Genomic DNA, 16,810 nt, shown 5'->3' on the forward strand with positions numbered 1-16,810 from the left:
TGTGCTATACTTTATTCCATGTAATGAGATTTATATATACACATATACTAGAGTTTGGGTTTGTGAACAATAAACCCTAAATCTAGAATATTCTAATAAAATACAAGGGATAAATTGGACATTATCAAATCATAATAAGATATTTTCAGTAGAATATTTGCATTTAATATAATTGGTTACCAATAAATTTTAAAATATATTTTCCATTCCTAATATCTGCTAATAAAAACTATATCCTTATCCTATCCTTCCTTTATACTTAATTAATTAAAAGATTTTATCAAATATTTCCTTAATTATAATATTTTTTTTTCTTTTTTTAAATCATGATATGTTGTATTATATTACTTTATTTTTCCACTTATCATATCTTGTAATTTGGATGTTTACAAATATAAGATTCTTCTTGAATAAAAAAGTGATCTTTAGTATAGTTATATAGAGTAGGATTTTATTAAATACGCTTTCATTTTATGAAATGTTACGCCAATTTACAATTGAATTATATTTTGTTTAAGTTGATTTTTCCCTAGGGTAAAAATAAATAAGGAGTTAATAGTTATATAATTATTAAAAAAATGTTTCAAGTTATAAATGCTTAACTTAATATTTGTTTCCTATTGACTAATCAAATTAAAGTATCATTATGAATAATTCCTTCAGAATATTTTTATTTTTAATTTTTTTTCATTTTTCTATATTGGGATAATAGAATGATTTGTTTCTTAAATTAATTAATGGATATTAGTTATTAAATATTAAAATATATTTTCCATTCCTAATATCTGCTAATAAAAACTATATCCTTATCCTATCCTTCCTTTATACTTAATTAATTAAAAGATTTTATCAAATATTTCCTTAATTATAATATTTTTTTTTCTTTTTTTAAATCATGATATGTTGTATTATATTACTTTATTTTTCCACTTATCATATCTTGTAATTTGGATGTTTACAAATATAAGATTCTTCTTGAATAAAAAAGTGATCTTTAGTATAGTTATATAGAGTAGGATTTTATTAAATACGCTTTCATTTTATGAAATGTTACGCCAATTTACAATTGAATTATATTTTGTTTAAGTTGATTTTTCCCTAGGGTAAAAATAAATAAGGAGTTAATAGTTATATAATTATTAAAAAAATGTTTCAAGTTATAAATGCTTAACTTAATATTTGTTTCCTATTGACTAATCAAATTAAAGTATCATTATGAATAATTCCTTCAGAATATTTTTATTTTTAATTTTTTTTCATTTTTCTATATTGGGATAATAGAATGATTTGTTTCTTAAATTAATTAATGGATATTAGTTATTAAATATTAAAATATATTTTCCATTCCTAATATCTGCTAATAAAAACTATATCCTTATCCTATCCTTCCTTTATACTTAATTAATTAAAAGATTTTATCAAATATTTCCTTAATTATAATATTTTTTTTTCTTTTTTTAAATCATGATATGTTGTATTATATTACTTTATTTTTCCACTTATCATATCTTGTAATTTGGATGTTTACAAATATAAGATTCTTCTTGAATAAAAAAGTGATCTTTAGTATAGTTATATAGAGTAGGATTTTATTAAATACGCTTTCATTTTATGAAATGTTACGCCAATTTACAATTGAATTATATTTTGTTTAAGTTGATTTTTCCCTAGGGTAAAAATAAATAAGGAGTTAATAGTTATATAATTATTAAAAAAATGTTTCAAGTTATAAATGCTTAACTTAATATTTGTTTCCTATTGACTAATCAAATTAAAGTATCATTATGAATAATTCCTTCAGAATATTTTTATTTTTAATTTTTTTTCATTTTTCTATATTGGGATAATAGAATGATTTGTTTCTTAAATTAATTAATGGATATTAGTTATTAAATATTAAAATATATTTTCCATTCCTAATATCTGCTAATAAAAACTATATCCTTATCCTATCCTTCCTTTATACTTAATTAATTAAAAGATTTTATCAAATATTTCCTTAATTATAATATTTTTTTTTCTTTTTTTAAATCATGATATGTTGTATTATATTACTTTATTTTTCCACTTATCATATCTTGTAATTTGGATGTTTACAAATATAAGATTCTTCTTGAATAAAAAAGTGATCTTTAGTATAGTTATATAGAGTAGGATTTTATTAAATACGCTTTCATTTTATGAAATGTTACGCCAATTTACAATTGAATTATATTTTGTTTAAGTTGATTTTTCCCTAGGGTAAAAATAAATAAGGAGTTAATAGTTATATAATTATTAAAAAAATGTTTCAAGTTATAAATGCTTAACTTAATATTTGTTTCCTATTGACTAATCAAATTAAAGTATCATTATGAATAATTCCTTCAGAATATTTTTATTTTTAATTTTTTTTCATTTTTCTATATTGGGATAATAGAATGATTTGTTTCTTAAATTAATTAATGGATATTAGTTATTAAATATTAAAATATATTTTCCATTCCTAATATCTGCTAATAAAAACTATATCCTTATCCTATCCTTCCTTTATACTTAATTAATTAAAAGATTTTATCAAATATTTCCTTAATTATAATATTTTTTTTTCTTTTTTTAAATCATGATATGTTGTATTATATTACTTTATTTTTCCACTTATCATATCTTGTAATTTGGATGTTTACAAATATAAGATTCTTCTTGAATAAAAAAGTGATCTTTAGTATAGTTATATAGAGTAGGATTTTATTAAATACGCTTTCATTTTATGAAATGTTACGCCAATTTACAATTGAATTATATTTTGTTTAAGTTGATTTTTCCCTAGGGTAAAAATAAATAAGGAGTTAATAGTTATATAATTATTAAAAAAATGTTTCAAGTTATAAATGCTTAACTTAATATTTGTTTCCTATTGACTAATCAAATTAAAGTATCATTATGAATAATTCCTTCAGAATATTTTTATTTTTAATTTTTTTTCATTTTTCTATATTGGGATAATAGAATGATTTGTTTCTTAAATTAATTAATGGATATTAGTTATTAAATATTAAAATATATTTTCCATTCCTAATATCTGCTAATAAAAACTATATCCTTATCCTATCCTTCCTTTATACTTAATTAATTAAAAGATTTTATCAAATATTTCCTTAATTATAATATTTTTTTTTCTTTTTTTAAATCATGATATGTTGTATTATATTACTTTATTTTTCCACTTATCATATCTTGTAATTTGGATGTTTACAAATATAAGATTCTTCTTGAATAAAAAAGTGATCTTTAGTATAGTTATATAGAGTAGGATTTTATTAAATACGCTTTCATTTTATGAAATGTTACGCCAATTTACAATTGAATTATATTTTGTTTAAGTTGATTTTTCCCTAGGGTAAAAATAAATAAGGAGTTAATAGTTATATAATTATTAAAAAAATGTTTCAAGTTATAAATGCTTAACTTAATATTTGTTTCCTATTGACTAATCAAATTAAAGTATCATTATGAATAATTCCTTCAGAATATTTTTATTTTTAATTTTTTTTCATTTTTCTATATTGGGATAATAGAATGATTTGTTTCTTAAATTAATTAATGGATATTAGTTATTAAATATTAAAATATATTTTCCATTCCTAATATCTGCTAATAAAAACTATATCCTTATCCTATCCTTCCTTTATACTTAATTAATTAAAAGATTTTATCAAATATTTCCTTAATTATAATATTTTTTTTCTTTTTTTAAATCATGATATGTTGTATTATATTACTTTATTTTTCCACTTATCATATCTTGTAATTTGGATGTTTACAAATATAAGATTCTTCTTGAATAAAAAAGTGATCTTTAGTATAGTTATATAGAGTAGGATTTTATTAAATACGCTTTCATTTTATGAAATGTTACGCCAATTTACAATTGAATTATATTTTGTTTAAGTTGATTTTTCCCTAGGGTAAAAATAAATAAGGAGTTAATAGTTATATAATTATTAAAAAAATGTTTCAAGTTATAAATGCTTAACTTAATATTTGTTTCCTATTGACTAATCAAATTAAAGTATCATTATGAATAATTCCTTCAGAATATTTTTATTTTTAATTTTTTTTCATTTTTCTATATTGGGATAATAGAATGATTTGTTTCTTAAATTAATTTATGGATATTAGTTATTAAATATTAAAATATATTTTCCATTCCTAATATCTGCTAATAAAAACTATATCCTTATCCTATCCTTCCTTTATACTTAATTAATTAAAAGATTTTATCAAATATTTCCTTAATTATAATATTTTTTTTTCTTTTTTTAAATCATGATATGTTGTATTATATTACTTTATTTTTCCACTTATCATATCTTGTAATTTGGATGTTTACAAATATAAGATTCTTCTTGAATAAAAAAGTGATCTTTAGTATAGTTATATAGAGTAGGATTTTATTAAATACGCTTTCATTTTATGAAATGTTACGCCAATTTACAATTGAATTATATTTTGTTTAAGTTGATTTTTCCCTAGGGTAAAAATAAATAAGGAGTTAATAGTTATATAATTATTAAAAAAATGTTTCAAGTTATAAATGCTTAACTTAATATTTGTTTCCTATTGACTAATCAAATTAAAGTATCATTATGAATAATTCCTTCAGAATATTTTTATTTTTAATTTTTTTTCATTTTTCTATATTGGGATAATAGAATGATTTGTTTCTTAAATTAATTAATGGATATTAGTTTTTAGAATGTTATAACGGATATAAGAAAGAACAAATATTAAATGTAAATTAACAAGAAAAATACACGTGGTTCACCAACAACGCGTTGGCTACGTCGTCTACAAGCAGGCGAGAGTAATAGTTATATTGCTTTTCAGGAAAACAGAATACAGATTCAGAATAGATTTGAGACCAATTACTGAAAAGTGAAAACAGATTTATTTTCTCTCGGATTTCTCTTGTTTTGTACTCCCTCCATATTTAAATAAATGAAACATTTTGACTTTTTACACTATTCATCTAAATCGCTTTGACTAACGCTTGAGATTTATTATACATAAGAATAAATATAGTATTGTGAGTACTTGTTGGAATCATCTCAATGAATTTCAATTGTTATAAGTTTACTTTATGATAATTTAAGAACAAAGATATTATAGTCAAAGTATTGCATTGACATATGTGCACACAAAAGACTCTCAAATTACCTAAAAAATCACTCAACTAATTTATAATGACGGCTAGCAAATAACCTAGTGGCCTCTTTGAAAGCTGTCATTTCATTTCAAATGATGGAATTGTCTCAAATAGCCTGTTTAGGAATTACTAAATTTGCATTTGGATTTGATTCAAATTCTAGTCTTTCAATATTAAGGTTCAATTTATAGGATTTTAAATCCAGTATCAATTGATGGCATTTCAAATCCTTCAAACCATTTCTTCTCTTTCCTTTTTAATTTTCCCCAATTGCAAAACATTTACTAGTTACTTGATCTTCCATCACTTTAATTGTGGGTAACATTATCTCGTACCCACTCTAAACATCCTCCGTTGTCTTCACGTCGACAACCTTCGTAACCGCTGTCGTCATGTCGATAACCTGCGTAGCCGTTGCCTTCACCTCCGTGAACCACCTCCTCCATCGTTGCAATTTCACAACCGTCACCTCCGGTGCAAGTCCTTCAATGGCAGCATCATCATCTTGAAATTCATAAACCTAATCTCAGCTTTTTAAAAGGAGAAATTAATTTGAGCCATACTTTCACCAATTTGGGTTGATAATTTGGGAAATTTGGATGAACATGTGAGGTGGAGAGAGAACCGAGATGAGGAAGCAAGGTAAGAGGAGAGAGAATGGCTGGTTTTGGTAATTGGAGATGGTGTATGGCAAATAAATCTAAAATGATAAAATTTGAAATTCTTATTTCTCCCAAACATATAATTTGGAATTGAATGTGAGTAATTGAAATTCTAGATTTCAAATCCCATATTTGAACTGAAATGGTTGAATCCAAACAATACATATGGGTATTTACAACAACCCTTAGCTGGTAAAGTTTGGCTTTAATTAAGGAAATAAAGCTTATGAACAAACCAACTAAAATCAATCATAGGCGTGCTGCACGAGGCATGTGCATGCCCCCTGATTAGTAGCAAAGCAGGAACTCTAAATCGAACTGACACAGACGTGTCGCACAGAGCAAGGGTGTGCTACCCCTGTGATGCACTAAGCATGGAACCTAACACCGGTATGCCAGATTTTACACATGCATGTCAAGGAGAGTGTTGCGTCTTCTTCGTTGAGGCACGCCCATGTCTCCAAAAAGCATGGGAGGGTCTTGCTACATTTTCCCATCTTTGCAACACAAGCTTCCTAGCTCCAATTCAAGGTGACATTTCTTACAAGAAGGAATTCTAGTTATAGCATTTCATGAGAATTTAGGGATTGATTGATCTCTCATTCATTATCCAACTTCCTCCCATCCACCCATCCCCTCCTCGTCCCACTTCCTGCAGCACCCTAAGCCCTCTTTCTTCCCCTCTTGATTCACGTAAGGGGCGCAACAACTGGTTTTCATAGTGGATGTTTTAAAATGGTGGGGGTAAGGGTTGATTGTGGAAGGATTTCGAAGGGGAAGTTCCCAGCTCGTAGAGGGTTAGGGGTAGGGGTTTCGGCCAAGCTAGTTTGGGCTAGATTGGGGATGTGGAGGATGGGGGTGAAGGCTGGTCGTAGTAGATTTCGGGGCTGGTGGCTGATGGGAATGAGGGATGGGGGTGATGGTGGTCGTGGTTGGTGCTTGGATGGGGTTTGTTAGCGCTAGTGATGATAGGTGGGGCGAGGGCTAGTGGTGGTTGGGCAATGGTGGGGTAGCGATGGGGTAAGGTCGGCGGGTTTTCTTGAAAAAATCAATTTTTTTCTAAGAAAATTGCTAAAAAAAATGACCATTCACACTACAACATGTGTCATAATTAACTTATTAAACAAGTTACCAACCGATCAAAAGGTTGTTTTATTTGTGGAAGACCAACCGATCGGGCCATTGTATTTGCAGAAGACCAGGCCATTTTATTCTTGACAATTTTTCCAAATAAATTTCCTGTATGATAGATGATAATTTTATTTTCTATAATTAAATACTCAGTATTTATTAAGCAAATACACGTTTATATCCTATATAAACAAAATTTGTTTATATTAAGTTTTATTTTCTTTTTTTGGTAAAATTTAAGCAAAAACCCTCTCTCTCTCTCCTCTATCACCACTGAACCACTAGCTAGCACCACCTTTTGATTAGCACGACCACTAACACCATCATTCGACCATCGTACAATCACTATCACCACCCATCAACCACTGCACAACCATTAGTTTCACTAGACAACCATCGCACCTCCGCGAGCACCACCCTTTTCCTAAAGAGTTAGTTTGGGCCCACTTTACATATATCCTACTGAGGTGCCTTTTGTTTGGCAGGATAGTTTAGGCTCGTAATGGTGGTTGGATGGTCGGCAAGGCCATGGGAGAGGAGGAGAGAGAAGGAAATTGTGGAATGGGAGGGAAGGAGAGAAAAATGAGTGGTCATGGGAGGGGATGGTCGGCATTCGACAAAGCCATGGGAGGGAGGGAGAGAGAGAGAGAGAGGTGATTTTATTTTCCAAAATATCATCACATTCAAAAGAAAGATAATATAGGATATCAATGGAGGCTAGCTGATAATTAAATACTAAGTACTCCCTATGTCCCTCAATGATAGGCTCTTATGGGCAATTTTCATAGAAATTAATAAACATAAATAAGTATTGTAGTAAAAGTATATTTGGAAATTTAAATTTACATTGGGTATGCAAAAAAGTAGAGAAAGAAAATAATAAAAGTACGTGAAAAAGCAAATTTTACAAGGAAAAGGCAAATTTGCACAAATATTGTTGTAAATTGGAGAGAAATTTGGTAAAAAAATAAAAATAAATAATATTCCCTCTGCCCACGATTATCTGCACCAAACGTCATTTTTGCGGACTCCTAGGCAAAACTTTTAATGTAGTTTAATTAAATTTAGGTGGGTTTAATTAAGTTGTAAAAAAGATGGAGATAAGAGAGAGAAAGGGTCCCATATTTTTATGTTTGTTAGTGGGTTAAAATGAGTGGTAAATAGGATAGAGAAAGTGGTCCTATATGTTTAATTAATAAGATAGTCTTTTTACACTTTAAAATTAGAGGAAAGATAAAAAATTATTGCATATAATTGTGGGCGAACGGAGTATTAATGATACTTGAAAAAAGCAAATGAAACTATCATTTTGAGACTTAAAATTGGCCATAAAAGACTATTAATAAGAGACGGAAGAAGTAATTATTGAACATCTTTGGAATACACAATACATTGGACATGCATGGTTTCCCAAAAAACATTATATAACAAAATTCCTTAATTACAGATGCTTTACCTCATCATTAAGACCTGAAAATTTAAATGTAGGGCAATTTGGATTCAAAATACATACATTTCCGATCAACTAGACACGATATATGCGACTGCGTCTACACAACTTAGTACCTCTCTCAACCTTCCTCCTCCTTTGGACAGTACTCTAGCATTTAGTGATATTAGCTCCGCTTTAGATAAAGGTATCACATTAACACAGCATCTCATCGATTATGGTTGAATTTGACTTGAATAACATAGCGCATTCTTATCTGATCTACATTGTAAACTATGTACTCGTTGTACAGTAGACTACCCTGAAGTAAATTATAAATGAGAGTATGAGACATCATGTGTGAAATCAGAAGTGACACTCTCCAGAGAATTATTGTTTAGCTAATACGGAGTATGTATTAGTTGCTTACCTTGATATCTTTCTTCTCTACTGGCTTTCCAAAGGGAACAACGACATCATCGAGCACCTGGGACTCCAACATATTTGGTTCTGTTGAACCAATTCCTTTCGTGCTGCCATGCAAAAAATTAAATTGAGAACTATGTGAAAGGGCAAGTACAACTTGGATTACATTAGGTTCCTAAATATAAAATAAATGAGTTTCAGATTTTTGATCGTAGATCTCAGAGACATTTTACCATTCATTAAAGCTTAAGACAAATTCAGGCATAAAGTAACTTGATACATGTCATTCAGAAAACAACATTAGTCTTTCAGTTTCTAGGTTTTTGGTCTTCAAGTCCTAAATATGCATTTCCACAAATAAGAGATTACTGTACCAAATGCAAAGAGGAAAGCAGGCAAATAAGAATTTGTATGCACTAGCACCATGACAGCGGAACTTTTGTGTGTGTAGAAGAGGCAAGGAATGCTGGGAGCAGGTCTTTAAATTAAGCACTTTCAGCTGTCAATCAGATTGAACATGACAAAGAACTCATACAAGCAATATATTGGCCTCACCTTAGCTTTCCTGCCGGTAATTTATCTGCATCGTACTTTGAATGTAGAAGCTCCTCCATCTCACCCAATGCCACCTGAAGGAAGAAAAAGAAACAGTACCATAACCATACAGATGGAAAATGAAGTTAGTTAACCACCAAAGTACAAGAGTAGTAGTTTTAATTAGTTTGTCAACAGAAACAGGTCATTCAAGGCCTTAAAACAAACCCTTTCTGGGTGTGAACCTATCTAAATAACATTTAAGAAATACAAAAACCATTACACACATGTGAAGTCATAGCTAAACATATCAGTAAAATGTGATAAAAATAGCAGAAAGATTACAATTATAATTAAAATCTCATCATTAAAACTTTTAAAAGTCATAAAGCTACTAACAGGTACCTCACACAAAAGTAGAACACCAGTAGGAGCACTACGGCTGGAAAAGCAGTAATTTGCACTCTTGGAGAACATGTCAGCGAAATAAACTCCTTTGCCAAACATATATCCTGTCACAGGTGCTTCAGGCGGAGCAATGCGCAATCCTGGATATAAAGAAGTAGGGGCAATCAAAAGGAAAATCAATAGTAACTTTGTGAGTAGCAAAAAATGATAAACTTGCTTGTCTTTTATAGGATTTAGTATTACCTTGAGATAAAATTCCAGTCCAGTTTGTAAGCCGAGAACCATGCCACAACAGCATCCTATTTCTTGAGCTAGCAAACTGGTCAGAAACCAAAGCGGGTATATATAAATAGGCACTGAAATCGATCCTATACATAAGGCATCTGGTGTAGAAATAATGCATTTATATTAATAGAAGCTTTGAGAAATTTACCTTTTTAAACTGCTCCTCTTCTCTCTGTCTAGACACTCTAAAAACATGAACGATATCTACATTATAGTCTGAATGTGTTTTGGCATGAGTATTCTTTGTATACTTCTGGATCTAAACAGAGAGAAAGTCAATCCATAAATCTATTATCTTTTACTAGAACTACAATATATCAACAGGGTTCACTAGTGTGATAGTGAGCAGGAACAATCACATCAGACACGTTTCAAGCCAAATGCTTGAGAGATTCTCAAAACATCAGTCACGCGTCAAGGGATGAAGTGCAACAGTGTAGACAACAGCATTGAAAGTAATTTCTTTCAAGGACTTTTACATGATGTATAGGAAATAAACCATGAATTCCCACACGAAGAATGCCACACACACACACACAAAGGTATTTTTGAACATCTGAAAATATGGTACCAATGTCATACCATGGAGAATTCTTCTGAATCAACTTCTACAGGTATCAATTGACAATGAAGTCGTTCATACTGAGCATACAAGGGATCATCCTGCGACAATTTTCAAAGTCAATAAGATACTCGAGAGGACAAAATGTGATGATCAAGAAGCTAAATATAAGTAGTATTTATTCTGACAGGAAGATCACCTGGACCCATTTACACCAATTGAATTGGTCCAGAGAACAGGCTATCATAAGTATCCTAACAAACAAAAGGCATAAAGGCAAGTGTGTACCTGCATTCCCATATCATCACTCAACAATTTTGTAGCAAGCTCAATTTCACCCAATGCCTCAACCTAACAAATCAAAGCAGCAGCAGAGCCATTCAGTAACAATGAGCATCAAGCATCTCTTGCTAAACAATAATAAGACTTGAACTCAAAATTTGCAGGAAGATTCATACAATGAAAAGTTAATACCAACAAAGGTAACCAGATAATAAGAAAGCACTATTTGATGTCAAAGGTTGCAACTATGAAAGCTTACCATTTCTAGTTTGTTTTTCAATTTTTGAGGCGTGTCAATGACAAACTCACCTGCCAGCATTTACAATTATATATATATTAAATGAAAGCCTAGCTATAGCCACACTCTATAATAGTGTTAAAGGGCCAACTGATAAACATTTGTGAAACTTCGAAAGTAAAGGAAGGGCCAAAACAATAATCAAACTTCAAAATAATTCCACCTAGATGAGCAAAATTAACTTACGCATCTTCTTAAACCCAAAATCATGAGGGATGACAGTATAGAATTCCCTGAAAAAGATAGCAATGCATGGGTTTTACTAGAATGGACATGAAGAGGAATTTAAAAGACAAACAATAAGTATATTCATATATAACAAGCTGACTAGATCTGCCAAGAAGTATCCAAGGGAATAGACATGGTGAACAGAAACTCACCCACTTAATTGCTCAACTAGCTTTTTATTTGATTGCCCAATGACTTCAGAAAGCCTCTTCAAAACGTCATAACCCTACATCCAGGCAACAGGATCAAGAAACTGTAATCAAGTTGAGTACATAACTGATGTAGGAAAGCAGACTATACAGCTGAATATTTGATTAAACAATTGAAGAGCTGCTGAACAATGTGCTTTACCATAAGGCCACCAACTTTTAAGTTGATTGGCAAATCAAAATAAAATTTCCTTAAATCAAACATATGAATAACCAGCATCAGAAATACTGGCATTTAAATCAAATTTTAAAAGTAGACAAACATGAGACAAGCATAAGCTTCTATAGATAGAAATAACCAAAGGGAAGGTTGGGATTTTTTAAGCCTTGATCAACTATTTTTGCTAAAATTGTAAATAATAACACTAGCACATTTATTCCAGAAATTTGGGCCTTGAAATGCACATCAATGTGAATATCTCAACCCTTAGTAGTCACTCTGTATTATAATTGACAAGGTAAGGGTATCATCACTTCTTTTGGGGGGAGAAGACAACTACTTTGCAGCAAGTATACTATTATTACAATGACATCATCATTTATTAGATAACAACAGATGCTACCTAACCAGGACAACTTCAAGGTCTAATCAACATTTACATTTTTACAATAAGCAAAGTTTGAACAATAAATTTAAATAACCTTTAAAATTGTGGACTTGCTTAACTTTCCAAGTGGTAACTTCTCAGCATTGTATCCTGAACAATAAAAAGGAAAATACATTAAAAATATGAAACTAAAAGATAACACAAAATAGTTAATTAAGCAGAAAATAAGAGTGCTCTGTTGCAATCAATTTCTGAGAAACCAGCACATCACAACCCCTTTTCGGCTTTCCCCCCACACAAGAAAAATTGAACATCTGATAATGAAAGCAAACACTCAATGAAGATCTATAAGTAATAAACACTAGAAACTACTTCTCAGCACAATTACATTTTTTAGTTAACAGTACAATCTTAAGTTTTTCAAAAGGAAAGCAGCATTAAAAAAAATTAGGTATCTAGATATTGACCTATTTCCATCATCTGCTGCCTCATCATGCTGATATTGCATATAAGAGAAATAAACTTTGCAACACTTGGCTCAAGTTTGCTTTCCTGAGGTTGAATGTTAGTACAAGCATACGGCTTCTCATGGTCCTGAAAGTGAACATAAACATAATATTTCAAGATCAGGAAAAATGAGCATCCAGCAACCAAAGTTATATACTATTATAAACTAACAACTAAAGCTACAAATACTGTATCCTAATCCTGACGTAATGACTCGTACACTATATTGTAACTCCCCAAGCATACCACAGATATCTGCATAAAGGAAGATGTAGTCTCCAAAACCTACAGCATCCAAATATTCAGGTAGAACAAAACATGTTCAATACAACAGAAAATGAACTCAATTTATACCTGTTCCTTCTCACTGTAATCCATTTCCAACCATGTGTAGCACTTTGGGTAAGAAACAAAATCTTTTCGATTGGACCAATGATTTTTTGTCTTGGCCAAAAACTTCGCCTCAAATTCTTCGGTAGCACTTTCCCGACATGAATAGGGACCAAACAACTTATCTTGACCCTTCACACCTACTCTGCCCCATCTATTGTAAACCATGTATAGACCACCACCATCAACTTCTGCACTTGTACAAGAAACAGGTAAATGGAATTTTGCTGAGCAGTGAAGGTGCAAGAAGCATATACTAGCATTGACACTTTGACAGATACATAAATTCAAGAATAGAGGCACTATAAAAATAATCAGATAAATTAATAACACTATGCATTGATAAACATCACAGTACATATTCTAATAAATAATTTGAAGATTTTGAACAAAAGAATAACAACCATTTTCAAGGTGGAAAAATATATTGACCTTAATTACTTATGTTTAACATTCACTGAAAAAATCTTTAGCATACCAAAGAGTGTAAGTCAGTTATACTCAACTCACCATTGAAAGAATCAGTTGTGTTGTCTTACATTGGCTGGACAACATGGCATCATAAATGTCATCACCCTAATTGTGTTCATTATCTACAACAGTAAATGTGATTTTCAAACCCTCCCACCGAACACCCACCCTCTAATCAAATCAAAAAAATTTCTGATAATTTGAAGATAAAGTTATATACCCTCGTGTACATACAAACTTAATCAAGTAAACATCAATAATTACCAGTTTAAAACATGATATGAACTTCTATGGCATCTGGTGCCAGTATCCAAGATTATCTGCAACCTTTCTTCAGAGAACGCCTTTCACCAGCTTCTCCTTGTTCACCTCCTTTACACATCTCTTCGTCTTGTCATATCTTTCTTCTCCCTCTAGTTCGTGTCATACAACTTAATCAAGTAAACAAAAGTTACCAGTTCCAAAACATGATATGAACTTTTTATATGGTCTGGAAGCCATTGATCCAAGACAGCTGAACCTTTCTTAGTCGCTTTCACCAGCTTCTCCTTCTTCACCTCCTTTACCATCTCTTCGTCTTGTCTATCTTCTTCTCCCTCTCTTCCTTTAGCTTAACATACCGCCACAATATTGAAATCATGAACCAGCAGAAGAATATATATATATATATATATATATATATTATATATATATATATAATATATATATATATATATATATATATATATATATTATATATATCAATGGAACTTGAAGTTGGTGGAAATCCTGTCGTATTACCCCCCAAGGTTTCACTTTTCAACTTCTATTCTTAATTGTGTAAGTTATCATAAGATTAAACTCCCTCTGACTTGAGATAAGTGACATTACACTCAAGTTCCATTAATCCAAAACATTTATCAAATGCAACGTGTTATTGCAAAAGTAAATGTCACATTATAGCAATAATGTAGGATTGTAGACAATCTTATATAAACAATGCAAAATTTAGAATCTGTACGATACCAATGAGATTTCAACTAGGTTTATCCAGCTCTTAATATGTGACCATAGAGACTCCTTAAAGTTAAAAGGGACTTATAATTTGTACAAAGACTATATTTGCTCCAATGTACTAATAGCAAAGTATAGAGTCCGCCTAGCTTGGGGACAATTAAAAAGAAATATTTGTATCAACCACATTGAGTTTGTTATATAAGGTGCAAACAATACATTCAAATGCACTTCCTATTGACCATTAATCACATTTGGAATTTAATCCAAACCCATTAGCCTTTCTCAGTATATACAATTCACATAACATAACATAACTACGCATTTGAAAATGTAACCTCTTCCAAACAAGCCAAATGAGTCAACCAACTTCTTCCGAAAGTCATAACAATTGTTAACTTCCACCAAAACCTAATGAAGGTGTTGTTTTGATACCAATGTGAATTTCAAATTTTTACTTTTTGAGTATTCTAAAATTTCTAATAGGCTAAAATCACAATGTTGTGCTTCATATCATTAAATTTCCAATCCACCATATAAAATTTGACAATTAAACATACACAAAAACAAAATAACTCGAAATCAAAAATCAACAATTGAAAATTGGCAAGAAAATAGTAAGAAATATACCATCCCCATTAATAGCAGAAGAATCACAAAGCCTTTGAATAATCTCCTTCTTAGTGCCACTACTAGAAACCCCTCTATTAGAAGCTTCTTTCCGCAATTTCTGAATATTCATCCTTTGTAACCTCTCAATATCACAAATTTCATCAAACCCATTTCCAATTTCCTCATTAATTCCATCTTCATCAACCCTTTCCCTCTTCTTCGCCGCCCTCGTATTCGGGGCATCATCATCCTTGACAATGCCTTCTTTGCTAAGGGCTTCTTCCAGCCTCCGCACCTACAATTCAACAAAAACCCAATTCATTAATACAAGTATAAAATTGTTCGAAAACAATATTAGTCGTGTTCGTGTTTTAAGAATGTACGACAAAATCACGCGCTTACCAAAGTGGGTTTGGTACCGGAAGTGTCAAGGGAGCGTTTGGAGAGTTCGGCTCGAAGTTCAAGGACTTTTAAATGGGTAGCCATTTTTGTTACAGAAGAAGTAGAATAGTTTGTGTGTTGAGTTATGGAGTTGAGAGACAAAGGAAGTGCGGTTGAATTTAAGGAAGTTGGAATTTGAAATGAAAATTAGGAGAAGCTTGCCAAGGAAGGGAGAGACATGAGACCGAGAGAGAGTTTTCAGTGGTGTGCACGATTGATTTATTTATTTATTTATTTTTATTTTTTATTTTTGGCGCCGGCTTTACAAATGTTAAATAAGGTATTTTTGTTTTTAAGGGCCTGTTCATATTTACTGAACTGAACTGCGAACTGAACTAATTGGAGCTGAACTGAAAAATTAAAATGCATAAAAATATATGAAAATGTTTATGAAAATTAATGATAATATATATAGTGGATTGTGAAAAATATAAAAGTGTTTTAAAAATAACTCTGTATTTTAAATTATTAATTTTTGTGTATTATATTTTAAATATATATATATAAATAAAAAGTATTCTTCAATATTTTACTGTAGTCAATCGTTGCTTGTTGTACTTGTTTCGGGGTTTTCTGATGTCCTGCGGGAGAGTTACAATTCTGAGACTGGAACCGAACGCCTGTACCTGCAAAACAACGGAGACTCCTGGTGGTGGGAGCTCCGCCTCCAACGGTCAAGTTAGTACTTGATTAAGGAGTAATTAATGCGGAAATTAAAGTGAGTGGGTCTCTCTAGGTGAGAGTGTTTAATGTGAGTTTTTAGCGTAATCAGCCTGTAACTCTGGGTATAATCAATGTGTTTTTTTCCGTAATCCCCCCTTAATGAGGATTAAGGGAGGTATTTATAACCTTGGGAAACGTGCCAATCCTAGGTTTAGGTTAACCTAGGGCTGATTGGGATTCCCTCGGATGTTGGGCCTGGGTGGCCGGTTTCTCCATTAGGCATGGAGTATGCCACGTGTCATGACATAACAGGTCCAAGGTGGACGAATAAGCGTGTGCCACGTGGCATGCCCTGACAGTTCTATCTGGGGGACACTTGGCAGGACTTGATTGGCCCACGTGGCGCATTCCGATTGGTGGGAGCAAAATCCCCTAATCATTTGCCCCTCACAGGTGGCACGTGACTGGTCACGTGTTACCTGTGACAGGTGCCGCACTGTAACAGGCGACGGCCTGCTACAGGTGTTAGTCGGCGAAAGGCCG

The 16,810-nt window shown here is 31.1% G+C and overlaps 1 protein-coding gene across 1 annotated transcript; it reads right to left on the reverse strand.

Moving 5' to 3' along the window:
- Positions 1–8,328: 8,328 nt before the first annotated feature.
- On the reverse strand, positions 8,329–15,955 carry LOC110727913 (poly [ADP-ribose] polymerase 2-like). Its single transcript, XM_021907509.1, has 18 exons — positions 15,566–15,955; positions 15,182–15,458; positions 14,014–14,168; positions 13,627–13,663; positions 13,052–13,314; positions 12,658–12,784; positions 12,285–12,340; positions 11,586–11,659; positions 11,392–11,438; positions 11,167–11,216; positions 10,914–10,976; positions 10,646–10,726; positions 10,212–10,322; positions 10,022–10,097; positions 9,776–9,918; positions 9,392–9,465; positions 8,841–8,943; positions 8,329–8,732 (listed from the first exon to the last, which is right to left on the reverse strand). Exons 1-18 carry the CDS (start codon positions 15,647–15,649, stop codon positions 8,640–8,642), a joined length of 1,914 nt encoding a protein of 637 aa, XP_021763201.1. The 5' UTR covers positions 15,650–15,955; the 3' UTR covers positions 8,329–8,639.
- Positions 15,956–16,810: the final 855 nt, after the last annotated feature.

The sequence above is a fragment of the Chenopodium quinoa genome, unplaced genomic scaffold (assembly GCF_001683475.1).
Source record: "Chenopodium quinoa cultivar QQ74 unplaced genomic scaffold, ASM168347v1, whole genome shotgun sequence".
NCBI classification, from domain to species: Eukaryota; Viridiplantae; Streptophyta; class Magnoliopsida; order Caryophyllales; family Amaranthaceae; genus Chenopodium; species Chenopodium quinoa.

Excerpts from the sequence above, each read along its gene's own strand:
- LOC110727913 (XM_021907509.1), bottom strand. The coding sequence starts at position 15,649 with ATGGCTACCCATTTAAAAGTCCTTGAACTTCGAGCCGAACTCTCCAAA. Across the intron at positions 11,439-11,585 it reads CTAGTTGAGCAATTAAGTGG|GGAATTCTATACTGTCATCC; the intron begins GTGAGTTTCTGT and ends TATCTTTTTCAG. Across the intron at positions 10,323-10,645 it reads ATTCAGAAGAATTCTCCATG|ATCCAGAAGTATACAAAGAA; the intron begins GTATGACATTGG and ends CTCTCTGTTTAG.